This window comes from Coturnix japonica, chromosome 13, assembly GCF_054131305.1.
Source record: "Coturnix japonica strain WE chromosome 13, WE-NBRP24, whole genome shotgun sequence".
Classification (NCBI taxonomy): Eukaryota; Metazoa; Chordata; class Aves; order Galliformes; family Phasianidae; genus Coturnix; species Coturnix japonica.
This window is the reverse complement of record NC_140675.1, coordinates 16425020-16440006: the sequence shown is the minus strand read 5'-3', so window position 1 is coordinate 16440006 and position 14987 is coordinate 16425020. Positions and strand designations below refer to the sequence as shown.

The following is a 14987-nucleotide window of genomic DNA, read 5'->3' as shown; positions in this document are numbered from 1 at the left end:
TGCTTTTATATTAATTCTAATGACATAAATACCCAGGTTCTGTACAGTAAGGTGATAGTGTGTCACTCTCTGATGGACAAAGGGCCTCTTACGCCCCCAAAAAACATCTCCTTAATCTCAAAAGAATGCAGGGAAAATGCAGGGTGATGTTTTTGTCTAAAGGTCACCCATAATGTATCCCTCTGCCCTTTGTCTCCTGTTCTGCATGGAGTTTCTCTTCTCTTTTAGTATGTTGAGGAAAACTTAGGTGTCATGTCAGTGGGGTTCTTGCTCAGTAGTCCTGACGATGCCGTCATCTGGAGAGGACCAAAGAAAAATGGTACGTGTTCAGGGTTTTCAGCAACAACTTACATGGTTAGAGGAACAAATACCTGAAGATGAGCTTACTTGGCTAACAGCACAAACCTAATATAGTAATTGATGGCAGAAAAGCAGTGAATACTTCAGACTGTTCAGTGGTAGTTACTGCACCTTCCACTTCTATCAGAGAACATTCCTGTTCTCTGGAATAAATAAGCATTCCTGTCCCTGAGTTGACTGTAGTCAGAAGGCTTTGCATACCTGGGCTATAGAATTTGAAGCAGACTGAAGTATACAAGGGATTTCATTTCTTTTAATCCCACGTTCTTCTCCTCTCTTCTAGGGTTGATCAAACAATTTCTTCGCGATGTGGATTGGGGTGAAGTTGACTACCTGATTGTAGACACCCCTCCAGGAACGTCAGATGAGCACTTGTCAATTGTGCAGTACCTCGGTGCATCACATATAGATGGCGCTGTTATAATTACTACCCCTCAGGTAAGAGATCTTCATTTCCACTCACAGAAGCAGCACAGTGAGTCCTTGGTTGAGAGTCTGTGTTTAATTTCAGAGAAGGGAGCTGACTGACTTGCTCTGGCTGCTTTATGAGTTATGTGGGTGCTTGGATGGAGTAATGGACCTAAGTGAGCTTCTGCACCACCGAGTGGTTCATGATCAAAAGCTGATTTGTACTGGGTAGTGAAATGCATTAATTCACTTCCTTCTTCAGGATATGAGCTGGCATCACTGTGCATTTGTAATTTGGTCACCAGTGGCTTAAAGCTCAGAAGTCAGTAAGTTTAGTGTTTAAGTGATAAGGTGTGCACTGTTTGTCAGCAAAGAAAGTGCTGCCTCCCAACTGCCTGATGCTATGCATAAATCAGTTGGAGTAGTGAAAAGTCACATGAAGGCTTAAAATCTGGGGGAAAGTTTGACTTGCAAATAGAAAAATGGCAGATTTCTGTGGTGTACGTTTTTAAAAGAGAAAGACAGCTGAAATTGAAGTTACATCAAATTCATGGGGTTATGTTGATCACGATACAAAGGGAACGGCACCAATTGATTACAGACAACTCATTAGAAAGTCCAATTGTTTCTTCCTGTTTGTAGGAAGTCTCACTTCAGGATGTTCGAAAAGAAATCAACTTCTGTCATAAGGTGAAACTGCCCATCATAGGTGTCGTGGAGAACATGAGTGGCTTTATATGTCCAAACTGTAAGGTAAGGCTCTCTGTATCTTAAAGCATTTCTTTATCTCAATGTTGTTTGCATATCAGACATGAAAAACACCTCGTTCTCAGAATCAGAGCACTGTAACTCTTATTTTCATGTTATCCCAGAAAGAATCTCAGATCTTTCCCCCAACCACTGGAGGTGCAGAGAAGATGTGCCAGAACTTAAATGTTTCCCTGCTGGGCAAAGTGCCTCTAGATCCTCAAATAGGTAACGTTACCGTGTTGCACTGCAACAGCTTTAAAACTGTGCTGGTGTTACTACTGGGAAGCCTGAGGTACAGAAAGTGAAGCAGTTAGTGCTCTGTCATCACTGCCACTGGCATGACTCAGGTTCTGTTGTGGATTATGAGATATCTGGTTCATCACCCACTGGCTATTAGAGCTGAACACTTGATTTAATGACTTGATCAGGTCAGTACTTCCAAAGTAATGACTGGAACTTCCTGCTGATTGTGGTCCTTTGTAAAACTGAGCTGTAGCTCCATCACTGATGGAACTGCTGCTTAAAAGGAGTGGATACCGGTGGTTCATTGGAGGAGTGTAATCAATAGTGTGATGAGCAGCAAGTAAAGACAAGTTCCTTTCCTGCTGCACTGTTTTCATGCTTCTCCCGTCCTTCCAGGAAAAAGTTGTGACAAAGGCCAGTCTTTCCTGTCTGAAGTGCCTGACTCTCCAGCGACGTCATCTTACAGGAACATCATTCAAAGTAAGTCTTACAGTCACCATGAAGGTGAATCCCTTCTGCAGTGCACTGAAGGTGCTGGAAATTGGTTTTCTACCACGTGTCATCAGAAAACAAACCAGGGCACACATGCATAGCAATTAAGAACATAATGTGCGATATAAAGTTTACTTCTTTTGATTCATAGTTATGAGGGACTTCTAGAGTGATGACTAAGTTGTAAATACAAACTTTTTTCATCCTTTTGCTTAAATGATCAATTTTAAGAGGTGTGTTTGCTTGCTCTCAAGCAATTGTTAAGCAGGCCACCAAGGGGAGCCTACTAAGTATGATAGTGCTGATACAGTATGATACTATTGCCTCCTTCTGGTTGTGATTACATGTAAACTACCTCAGGAGCCAATGATGTACAGTTTGAAAATACCAGCAATGTTCCTAACGCTGTTATAAAGGCCCAACCTGTGACAGCAGCAGGGGATACACTGATGCCTGGCAGGTGGTGGGATTGGTGTCTATGTGTTACTTTTTCCCTGTCTCTCCAGGGATTCAGGAGTACTGTGATCAGCACCACTGTCAAGAAGAAAAGATTATCTGAATAGAATAGAAACATGCTTTGTGGGTAATTATAGAAAAATAACTTATGCCTTGCCTTAATATAAGGAATGTATTCTTTTTGTACATTGCAAATAAATTCTTAGTATTAATGTCATTCTCTTAGGGTTGTTTTTTTCCATAAAGATTAATCAAGATTACTGAAATTCACAGCTGGTCTCAGAGCTTGCCATGGAGTTAATGAAATAAAATAAATGAATATTCATATATGTTACAAAGGTGCAATTTGCATCCACTGTCATCATACTGATATCCTGAATATGGTGTTTGAAGATGTGCATAGGTAAAATCTTATTCATAGAGCTGAATGTAAAATAGGTTTCACTGGCATTGGGACATTCCATCTAAACTCACACGTGCACTGCTCTGTCCTGCCTTCTGCTGTGGGATGAGCTGCAGCACTAGATTTCTCTCTTACTGAAAAACATCAGTATCTCTTTCAGTGGAAGAGATCTGTCTTTAGAGTGGAATGTGCAAAGTGATGTTTTTTCCTCACAGTTGGTGCTGGTTTTGAAACCACGAGGTTAGGCAGCTTGCAGTTAACAGAACATGTACAGAATATTATTTACTACACCAATCAGAATAAGATTAATGGGTTTTGATTCCTTCAACAGAACTGCGGCTGCATGACACTGTTCTGTTTCTTTGTGCTGGATCTTAAGCCCGAGCACTTTTAAAATAATAATAGTCCCTAACCAAGCTGCCCTTTTACAATTGTAATTCCTCTTCTTTTTACTGAGGAATCAAAGACTTGGGAAATCTGTGTTGAGTACAGGAGGAAAAGGTACTTTCACTTTATTGGTTTTAGCTCAAAATGAAACAAATGATTGTCTTCTGACTGCATTCTGATGCTTAGTCCAGCAGTTCCAGGTTCATTTACAGGCTTTTCTCAAGACAGTGTCTGCTTTTTTATGTTCTGCACAACCACGAGCAAGCTGCCTTTTGGGGGAAGTGTTATTTTGAAGTAGATTGAGAGGTTTTAGAAGACAAACACAAATGATAGAAAGTCATTATTTCATGCAGATGATTCTAGGAGAGCTTTACTTCAATTCCATATGAAAAACAGCTTTAATAAATAAGTATTCCTACTGTTCATTCTTTCAGTTTTCCTTAAATGATTATCTGCTCCGTGTCTTGCCTTGTTCTTCAATGCGGTCTTCTGAAATCCCCCTGCTCTGTCCTGTTGAATGAAGACATGATGGGTGGTTGTTAGCATTATCTAATATAGGCAGGGAAGAGGCTGTTGGAAACCTGATGGGTTAAGGTATCTCTTTCAGCAGTGCCTGTGTGTTATGCTAACTCAGAAAGCATCATACTTAGGATTCAACTCAGAAAATTCATCATGGGGTTTAGAAGCTGCTCAGCCATGAAGCTTCAGCCAGCTCCTTAATTACAGAGCCCAGGTGACTTTGGGTACAACCCTGCGGTGGGATCTCACAAGATTGACATGCTGGAGAATCACTACAGCCCTGCCAGAAGATACATTAGGAACCAGTAGCTGGAAGGAGCCAAAGCCAACAGAATGAGGCAGGTCAGCATTTGATATTTCACAGGCTACTGCTGGCAGACCAACTTAATACTTACTCTTGGCAACATCTGCTGTGACAAAAAACCTCGATGTCATCTTGCTGATGCTTTTTTGTCCCCCTAGTTTGCAGTGGATGTATCCGTATAAATTAGCGGTCTGAAGGGAGATACCAGCTATGACAAGAGCCTGCAGACAAACAGGAGTTTAGCAGAGATGAATACACTGCCCTATATGTAGATTGTATGTGTGGAAAATACACGCATATATACATTATAAGAAAGGAATATTGCTTCAAATAAGGAATAACCTTAAAAGAGATGCGTTCCTATTAAACACAGTAATCCCTTTCTGTAAGAAATGACGTTTTTTAAAAGCATTCTCATTTTCTGGCTGAGTTCATTGTGCATCTTGAAATACTTAAGCTCCTATTCAAACAAAAGCAGCACCTACCCAACTGATCTGTGATCATTTCACTTCTTCCAAGCCTGGTTTGTATCTAAAACCTTCATTTTCGATACACAGCAAGTCTGCAGCTATATTCACTGACACATGCCTCACTGCAGACCCAGATCCTGCAACTTGCAGGTTTACAAAGAGCACCAACAGATACAAATCAGTATCCATCATTAGCAGGCAGTAAAAGTAAGAAGAACCATTGGTGGCGCTTATAGGCTTGAGAAACTTTGTTTCCTGGAAGCGTTTTCGTTTGTGGAACTTGGCTTCCCAATGTATGAACAAAGTGCATCTTCATTGCTGGACTGGGTCCCTTCCCCAGGTGCCTCTTTGGTCAGCAGACAATTTCTGGTTTTCAAAAGTAAGGGTGGAGAACAACTGCTGGTTTAATTTTAACTATTGTTTCTTTAGTGATTCTATTTGAGCCACTATAAAGCAGTTAATTATTTGCAATCAACTCATAGCCGTTGATGAATTTCCTGTTCCATTAAGTAATAAAATGTAATCTCAGATATTGTTTGTTATGTAGCAGTATGTAAGCAAGGCACTTTATCTCTTTTAAAGATCAATAACAAATCATACATAGCAAAGGAACTTAAAAAATGTATCCTATGGTGATTATGCAGACAATAGGAAACTTTACAGGGGAAAACATGAAGATTTCCTTAAGTCTGTTAGGATAATACAGCACATGGGGTACATAACACTGGGGAAAAGTAACCCTCTGTAATTAAAAGTGAAGCAATAATTTTGCCAACCATTTAAGATGCCCTACTTGAGATAGGTGAAATTGCTGACAGCTGATAGCAGAGGAAAGCCAGGCTACAAGTTCCATTCCTGAGCTCAGGGTTTCACTGCAGAAAACTCTGATTTCAAGTTCTTATTGGTTTTTTTGTAATATTTGAGATCTTGATCCAAAGATTTTTGCAAAACTGCAGCTCTGGGTTTTCCCTCAACTAACACTGCTTGTCAGCTGCCGTCCATTCAGTGACCCCAGACTTACCAGCCATTTCAGCTTCAGGGCAAACAAGGTGCTGAAAAAAAACACTGTCCAAATTACAGGGCAGATGATGAGGCCAAGCCAGAAGATCCGAGCTTCAGCTTCAGTTGAGGCAGCTATTGTAGGCACCTACAAAGGAAATTATTGAAACATTTAGTCACAAAACTAAAATCCACAATAAATAGCAAATCAACAGAGACTCACGTTAATCAAACTATTTGCCAGAAGTTTTGGAAGGCTTGAGCCCACAGAGGTGAGCTGACTTCGGACTTGTAGGCTGACAAACTGCAGTGAGTGAAGTAGTCAGTGCACTTACTCATAGTAAGTGCCAAGAAAGCTCTTGCTGTCTTTCTCAGATCCACAAAACCGTGATACACTGGAGGTCTTCCAGCTTCTCTGTTTTGCTGCAGACTTGCGTGTATCCTAGATTTCACTTAAATTACAGGCAGAATGCTGACGTCTGTTATCTCTTACTGGTGTGCAGCCACAACCCTGCTGCATTCCTGCAGGTCCAGCTCCAGCTGCACGCAGTGCTGCTAGAGGGCACTGCTGGCCTGCATCTCTGGGTCAGTTCCCATTCAGCACCTCAGTTGTGTGCGCTGCTGACTTTGCGTGAAAGGGGTGACCTGCTGTACAACACCTGAGTGGTATTTGACCAAGCTTTTGTCTGGCCAGGTTGTTGGACAGTGTTAGCAAACAAATGTGGAACTGGCACTCTTGTCTCTAGCACCAATGCCAGGTGCCAATTGATGGTGTTTCTTTGCTCAGCAGTGTTTGAACACACCAGAGTCTGGGTGCTGCTGCCCAGCATATTCCACAAGCATCAATAAAAGATACTAACTCTTAAGAAATGGATTTGAACTATTCAGCCTTGCTTTCAACATAGTTCTTTCCTAAAGATAGTTCTGTTTTGTAAATAACTATGGGAAGATGGATTCTATAAGTTGTTCACATTTGTTCCTTCTTTTTAATTGCTATGGATATGACGAGCTTTTCACATGTGTTCTGTTTGTCATGTGCCTTTTATTGCCATTCTTACCCTTTTTGCTTCAAATACCCAGTGACTTTTTCCATCTTCATCAATCTGGTTCCACCAACGTAAACCAACCAAGAGTCTTCCTGTCACATTCTGGTGACAGAAACAATTATTTGCATTAAGCAGCTGCATCACTCATTTGTCAGAAAACATTTTAAATAAAGACAAGCATGTCTGAAAATGGGATTTCTTACCAAATGCTAAACGTATTTTTAAAGGCTATGTCAATATGTGCACAACAGTCTCTAGGGACAGATGAGTTAATAGAAATGGAGAGACCCATTCTCCTCATCTGATAAATAACACAATAATAGTAACTTAGATAAGAAATAATAGGGTGCATTTTTCCTACGTTTCACTTAGGACTTAAACTTCGTTCTTATTTGTATCCTTGGGGACTCTGGGCTGGCCCCACCACCCCCCTGCACCATCACTATGGTGCTGGTGCCATGGCTCAGCTCTCCAGGAGCTGTGAGGCACAGCACTGCAGCTATAGACATCCAATGGGTCCTTTCCCATCCTTATTGAAATCTACTATCTCTTTATTTTTTCCTAGGGCTACACAAAGTATATAAACAAACCTGCCTGTAGCAAGGCTACTTTCCTACCATGTTAGTCACATCAGATACTCAGATATGTAAAAGTCTTGTATAAAATGGGCTAGACCCATTCACTTAATCAACACATCACAATGTCTGTCTCCATTTCAGTATATATCTTCCCTTTTTAGTAATGATATATATACTTGTTAATGGCATAACAATACTTTATCAAAGGTAATTACTGTTCAGGGTCATCTTACCTTAACTGACCAAAAGTCAAAGGATAGAAGAAGGAGAATAGTGACAAAACAGGCAACAAAGCTGTTGCTGAACCAGTCACAGAACAAGTAGGTAATAATAGCACTCACTCGGAAAAACAGGTGGAAAAAGGTGGCCAGTGGGTGCCTGGAAAAACAACACAGAGCACTTAGGAAGTTATGGGACAAGGAGGAAAGTTAGTGTATGTGCTGACAGTGTAGTACAAGGACTATTTCTGGTCTACAGTGGCATCTCAGTTTGTAGCTGTTATCTCAGATCTTGATGAATGATCAAAGTGGTGACACTTCCAATAACCAACTTCCAATCTACAGCTAAGAGATGGCAGTTGTTGTATTAATGCTACCTCAAAGGTGGAACAAAACCTGTACTGCACTGCACTGCTGTCTGAAGGAATCCAGTGAGTGGCTGCATTCAGCACTGCACTCCCAGCTCCTCCATCTGTGTCGCAGAGCACAAAGGAATTAACAAATCTTATGTCTTTCTAAAATGCTTTGAAAACAAGACCAGCAACTCTATGGAATTAAGTGACGTAGAATAAGACAAAATGAACCTTCATATGGAATAACTGAAAGTGAACACTTCCTTTTACAGAGGGAATACAATTTAGGAAGTTTACAATTCTTCTGAATGAACGGTCGTCAATTTCACATCTCTGCCTCTCTGTGCTGTGCTTCTCAAAGGGAACTGGGCCAAAAAATCTCCTTCTCAAAGGAAATTTCAGTAGAAGAACCAATTGTACAGGGTTGAATGTTGGTCTGCACAGCAAGGCACAGGTTTGGGAGAATGTATAATGTGCACAGTCCAATCTTAAGGGTAATATGAAAAGTGAAAAACTAATTCTGTACAGTTGTTTCTGCAGGTTCAAAATAGCAGTTAATTAAAAGCCATTCCAGCTGAGTAACTTCCTCCCTTGGAACTATAAGGAATGAAATCTGATTTCCAAAAAAGATGGTTTATTTCCATCTGTGATTGTTTCATTAAGCCCCCTACCTCTTTAAGCAATTAACAGTAGTATGGCCCAAACCTTCATTAACTATTTTCTTTCTTATTCTACTAGGTATAATTAAAAATTTCATATATATAAATCTTCATAAATTTGAATGGAGTTTAAGTTATACTATTTATTATATGTATTCCTTTATTGTAGTATTATTACTCTGTACCTATTTATTGTAGAAGCTGACTATTATATAATGTAAATACTGTGCTTGTAGTAACCATGCAAGCAAGAATGACACACAACTGCAGCCTGCACTTACTGCTGTGCCCACAGTAACCACAAACTTTCCAAAAAGCTTCTGACTTACAGATAAACATGTGACATGTGAAATGAAAGGGGTTTTTTTCTTACACAGGCGGAAGGAATACGGTGAGCTGCCAAAAGCAGATCCTGCCTTGGTATTTCTTGTTCACAATGATGTAACCGTTCAGCTGCACAAATAGTATGTGGTAGTAATAAAGGCTATTTGTAGGCTGCCACCCTATGAGTGTCAGGACAGTCAGCTCTTATAGTTATGCTAGGGGCACTCTGGAGAAGTTATAATGCTTTATTTTGGAGGTGTGATGATGCATTACTGATACTGTTCTGGTGATGGATTTTATACAGTGTTTACTGACTAGTACATGAGCAGGAGGCCCACGTTTGTTACAGCACTGAATGCTTTTCATGGTGACTACAGAGAGTCAAGCCCCTCACAGAGATATAGAGATATAGCTCTCAGGCCAAAGACACATCTACAGGTCCTATGGGAGGACTGCTCAGCACTGATGTGTTATCTCTGCATGACTCCCTCAGTCAAGAAAATGTGCACATATTTATGCTGATATTTATGCTGCAGCACCGTCCCTCTGAAGGCAGGCTGAGGGAGCTGGGCTTGTTCAGCCTGGAGAAGGCTGTAGGGTGACCTCATTGCAGACTTACAGTACCTAAAGGGAGCCTATAAACAGGAGGGTAGATAGGGTAGATAACAGCAGGACAAGGGGAAATGGTTTTAAGTTGAAAAAGGGAAGATTTAGGTTGGATATCAGGGGGAAGTTCTATACCAAGAGAGTGGTGAGGAGCTGGAACAGCTGCTCAGAGAGGTTGTGGATGCCCCTTGTGTCTGGAGGTGTTCAAGGCCACGACAGACCGGGCCCTGGGCAGCCTGGTCTAGTCTGAAATGTGGAGGTTGGTGGCCCTGCCTGTGGTGGGGGGGGTGGAGATTCATGATCCTTGAGGTCCCTTCCAGCCCAGGCCCTTCTGTGATTCCGTGTTGCTAATAAATAAATACAATTCTGAAACTAAACAAATCCAGTTCATACTGTTTGCTTCCTCATCTAGCAGAGCAAACATGCATTTCCCTAATGCACAGCCACCAGATGAAGCTTACAGCTTCCACCATATAGGAACAGAATGTTTAACAAATAATCTGAGATAAAGAAAACTTCAAGCGTGAAGGCAAAGCCTCTGCTTGCTTTTTAACATAAGCTGTACAGCTCTCAGTGAATACATTTTCAGCATCAGTATCTTAACAGATACTGAAGTTCTGCAGCTCATGGGTGGGTACCAGGCTCATTTGCACAACTGCTCACACAGAAGTTTTTCTATTTCTGAGCAGTTTCATTTCTGTATTCTACAGCACAAAATATTATTTCAGTAAGAAGTTATCCTTTAGCACTGTTATAATGAGGGTAAGAAAGAACAGTCTTTAATGAAATGGCATCTAAACAAAGATGTATGGTTATCAGGGAGCATGAACCTGCAGCACAGAGCTCTGCAGTACAGTGCTGGTGCCACAGGCCCAAAACAAGCACTTCAGCAAAGTTCCACTTCCCACCAGACTCCAGTCTGCTTACACAGTGAGGCTGTGCCTGACACATACAAGACTTGGAAGTTTTAGTTCCCAGTTTAGTCACCTCCATTCAAGCCATGTGCTTCACACCATGATACAAAACAGAATACGAACCTTCCTCAAACGTGCTAAAGTAGAAAACATAGAAAACATTTCTGGGGATGTTAATGCTGCGTCATGGCAGCTCACCATGGAGCTGCTGCAAGTCTAGTGCAGTGGAAGGGCTGCGATGTCCCACCAGACACTAGCAAAGTTGAGCAATTGTACTGTAAAGCTGCGTGACTGCCTGTGTGCCTCAGATAAGCTGTGCAGGCTTAGTGTCCTTATTTTACTTTATTTATGCCTATAAGGTGTGTTAATGTTGCAGTCTACTACAGTCATCTGGGGCGCAGTGGGAGGGGAGGGAGCAGTATCAATTGAAGGTGATTATATGAGGTATTGATGAGCGTGTATGTTCCCTGACAGCTGGTGGAGCGGGTCCAGAGGAGGGCCATGAAGATGGTCAGATGCCATGAAGATGGTCAGAGGTCTGGGCACCTCCTGTGAAAGGCACTGGTTGCCCTGAGCAGTTCTGGAGGTGCCCACAGCTGCACGGGCCTGGCAGTCTGATTTGCTGGGTGGCAACTTGCAACGGCAAGAGGTTGGAGCTGGATGGTTTTTAAGGTCCCCTCCAACCCAAGCCGTTCTATGATGCTGTGATACACCTCATCCTGCCACAGCCTTTGGCTGGGCATCCTTCCGCTCCGAGCAGACCGCTGCCGCAGTGGCGGTGCTGTGGTGGTGCTGTGGAGGAGCAGAGCCTGCCGTGGGGCCGGGCCCGCTCCCCGTTACCTGATTTTGGCTTTCCGCAGCGCCAGCTCCTCTTCGGTGCCGAAATCCAGTGACACATCCTCGGTGTCGTCCACCAGCGCCTGCGGCGGGGACCCCCACAGCGCTCCCGTCAGCACCGAGGGGCGGGGAGGCCGCGCCGCCGCCACATCCCGCCGCCCCGCGCTGCCCGCCCGCTCCTCTACCTGCTTCATGTCGCGGCCAAGCCGTTGCCGGGTGTGGCTGTTGCCAGCGCCCCGAGGTGTCGGAGGGAGAAGGATCCGCCGGTGCCGGGCGCGGCCCGCTCGGGGTTGAGGCGCGGCGGATCCTCGCTGCCCGCCTTGAGCTGCGCGGCGGCGCCTGGGGGGGGCGGGCGAGAGGCTCGGGCTGAGGTAACGCGGGGCCGGGGGGATCCTGCGCTCACACAGCCGGCCCCGAGGGAAGCGGGGCCGCCCCACAAACCGGCCGAGAGGGTGGAGGTGAAGATATGTCAGGATTTCCTGCTTTTGTTGGTTGTTCAGTGTAAAACACAGAGAAAGGCTTCTGAATATGGGTAGGGGAACCAAAGTGCACACACAGTGACTGAGAAGTGGGTCAGTCAAGTAGATACGAAGTGAAGAATTCTTTCTTAATACCCAGCCTGAACCTCCCTTGGTGCAGTGTAAGGCCATCACCTCACATCCTTACGTGAGAGCAGAGGCCAACCCTCACCTCAGCACAGCCTCCTTGAAGGAGTTTGTCATGGTTTAATAACCATGGTTTAAACCGTGACAGAGTTGTAGAAAGCCATCAGGTCTGCCCAGAGCCACCTCCTCCAGACTAATATCCAAATGAAACAGTGGAAGTCCGGAAGATGCCCAGGTAAACGTTTAAAAAGCATTAATTGGAAAGTAGTTCTGTGCAATCCCCAGTGTTGGTACAGCTCTGATGCTGCAACTAATGTATTGGAAGATCAGGTATAGCTGTTGTCAGTAGGATTCACAGTTAAAACAGGTTACATGATTATAAGTGATCAACACTTCTAATGTGTCTGTAAGTGCCCCAGAATGGTAATAAAGTGAAGTGTGTTAACTGAACTCAGAGTGACAGCACTGACCATAAGGCAGGGAACAGAAGGGAGTGCAACAGAAAGTCTGTGCAACCACGGTGTGCAACACGGACCTGATACAAATATCTCTTGTTCTTTTAAGTCTGTTAGTGTACAGTAAATAGAACCTGCTCTAAGGATAAGGCGGTGCTTTGTTGACTTGGTTAACTGAAGTCAGCTGATTTCTTGTAATGCTTTGGAGTCCTGACTGGAATCTACACTGGCACAGATTCAGAGACTTGCCCTTTAAACTGCGTAAAGATATTTTGAATAACTCTATAGTTGTAACTGTGCCTTCAGTATCTCAGTTACAGCTTAATATTCAGAGGAACCAAATGCTTGAAGATATTGATTAAGAATGATTTTTCCCTCACTTGTATTAGATACACAGCTGCACTTTGATGGGAGATCAGTAAAATGCTTAAATTTTGAGGAGATAGATTGGCCAAATTACAAAGTTACTGAATAGATAAATCTGTATTATTGCACAGCTCTGTGTAGATCTCTGACATGCTTGCTGGACAGTTCTTCAACCACAGCTTTCAATGGCAAAGTCTACTTCATCTTTTGTCACAGACGCTGTGGTTAAGTGGCTTTTGCTATGTTTGCTTGTGTTTGTTCTTATTTATTCCAAATTTGTAGCTTTGAAAGGGAGAAATAATCTTTCTCAGGAAAAAGAATACAGACAAAAAAAAATTTTTTTAAAAATCATTAAAAAAGAGAAGTGAAAAAGAGCTCCTAACCTGGTTATGCAGTGAAGAGAGAAACCTCTGTTTACAACTCTTGATTTGTTTGACATGTGGATTGCTGTGAAGCAGGCCAGTACTGCGCTGTTTCTGCTCAATAGTGTCTTTCCTTAATTTGCTCATCTTTTTTCTGGTTCATTGGATAGCTTCCACTCCCTGAAATCTTGAACTTGATCACAGAGAACTTGACGAGCTATTGGAGGAATCCGTGCTGTTTCTGTAAGTCTGTGTCACACCCAGAGGTGGAGGCACTCAGAACTGTTCAATCCCTCACATAAGCCACAGAAACATTGGTTTGGGGTGAGGTCCAGCACACTGACTCGCACATTCTTTGCAAGGTATACCAAATACTGGAGATGTCTTGCCCTACATGCAGTACACAGCTCTGAGGCTCTCCTAGGGATAGGGGTCCACTTGTTTTGGCCAAAACAAAAGCATGGTGCATGTCTGTCTCTTAACAGTGTCCTATGAGCGTGTTTTCAATGGAGTCTGTGCTCAGGAAGAGACCACAATTTCTTCATCTGCCCCAAAGATGCCAAAATCACCAAATAAAGGTATTGAAATACATCTTAGAAGAAGGGCAAGAACCCAGCCCTGCTTGTTTCCCAGAAGGCATTAACTTTTGGTTTCATCCTTTGGGCAGGATAGAACAGCTTCAAAAAAAGGCTTTGAGAGCTCCATGTCCCTCTCAGCCAAGCAGCCCTTAGGTCACACTGCGGAGCTGTAGAAACATGAACCTGAAGAAATCTGTGTGACTCTGTGATCATCAGATTCACTGGCTGCTGTTACAAGAAAATGAGCACAGCTACAGGAGTGAAAGTAGCAGTAAGGGCTTGTTTTTACAAGTGACTAAAGATAGAGCTACCGTGACTGATGTGTATTTTAGTATCTTTTGTGTCTGAAATCTGCTAGCTGACAAAAATCAGAAATGCTGCAGGGAAGCCCCTAAAATACATGATTTTACCAACTGTCAGTTGGAGTGGTTTTGACCAGTTTTCTCATCTCCATCATTATGAAACTTGACACAGAGCTGTGGTTTTGAACTTGTGCTTTTCCTTGTTGGAGTGGGTTTGAACTTGTATTCTGTTTCCCATTCTTGCTGTGTACTGCACTAATTAAGTGAAGTCCAAGTGATGGTGACAGAAAGAGTATTAATTCCTTTTTTCTTCTGTTCCTTCCATTTCTGTAATTGCTCTCTGTTATAGAAGAAAAGTAAGATAATAATTTAGATAACATTTCTTTAACAAGATGAATACTGTTCTGTGCTGCTTGTCCCAAAAATATCGAGAGATTTGCACAGTTATGTGACCCTTGCAGACTTCTTGAAAACCAAGAGGAGGAATAACAGCTCCTTCCTTTCTCTTCCTCAGTCCATAGGCCAGGAAGTATCTGGATGCTGCCGCAGGTGCAGGTGCTCTCAGTGTGCTTGCAGAGCATGCAGCTGCAGCCAGATGCTACTAAAAATGGTTTGCACTCCATGGCATGCTGACAAAATACCTTGTCCTTAAGGTATTACTTTTCCTGCAAGTGGCAGGTGTTATCTACTTTTCCAAAGACAAGTAAGAAAGGTACCTCTGCATTTACAGCGATGGATCCCCACCCTCAGAAGTGTCACAGTTTCTTCCTTTTTAGCCATCATGGCTATACTGCTCCTGTGGAAATTCTTGAAAATCTGCTGAAATATCTTCTCTCTACCTCTTCTCTTTCAGGTGAGAACATCAGTGGGACTTGCGCAGCTACTCTTAATTGTGATAAAACCTGCAATGATGATGCTGCAGTGGAAAACAAGACGGACAGATCTATCACATCTTCCAAAGAATGAGTACAAGTCATCTCAGGAATGTTCTCC

The 14987-nt window shown here is 42.8% G+C and overlaps 2 protein-coding genes across 5 annotated transcripts in view; one reads left to right on the top strand and one right to left on the bottom strand.

The window, feature by feature from the left end:
• The window catches only part of NUBP1 (NUBP iron-sulfur cluster assembly factor 1, cytosolic), a 16591-nt gene extending 1604 nt beyond the window's left edge, over positions 1–14987 (top strand). The window contains exons 6-11 of one of the 2 annotated variants that reach the window (XM_085514745.1): positions 229–319; positions 644–798; positions 1411–1521; positions 1641–1743; positions 2158–2241; positions 14848–14987. In XM_085514745.1, coding sequence (XP_085370871.1) covers positions 229–319; positions 644–798; positions 1411–1521; positions 1641–1743; positions 2158–2241; positions 14848–14960 — 657 coding nt within the window. In that variant the 3' untranslated portion in view covers positions 14961–14987. Of the gene's footprint in view, positions 1–228; positions 320–643; positions 799–1410; positions 1522–1640; positions 1744–2157; positions 2242–2759; positions 2927–14847 lie in introns of those variants that run through there. The other variant, XM_015877105.3, reaches the window with a different exon arrangement.
• On the bottom strand, positions 3843–11667 carry TVP23A (trans-golgi network vesicle protein 23 homolog A). 3 transcript variants are annotated; one of them, XM_015877107.3, is made up of 7 exons: positions 11512–11667; positions 11330–11409; positions 7649–7793; positions 6850–6939; positions 5814–5939; positions 4414–4543; positions 3843–4009 (listed from the first exon to the last, which is right to left on the bottom strand). In XM_015877107.3, the coding sequence occupies exons 1-7, from the start codon at positions 11518–11520 to the stop codon at positions 3948–3950; spliced, it is 642 nt and encodes a 213-aa protein (XP_015732593.2). In that variant the 5' UTR covers positions 11521–11667; the 3' UTR covers positions 3843–3947. The 3 variants fall into 3 exon arrangements, with proteins under 3 accessions (XP_015732593.2, XP_085370872.1, XP_015732592.2); XM_085514746.1 differs by having other exon boundaries at positions 7757–7793; XM_015877106.3 differs by having other exon boundaries at positions 11330–11667.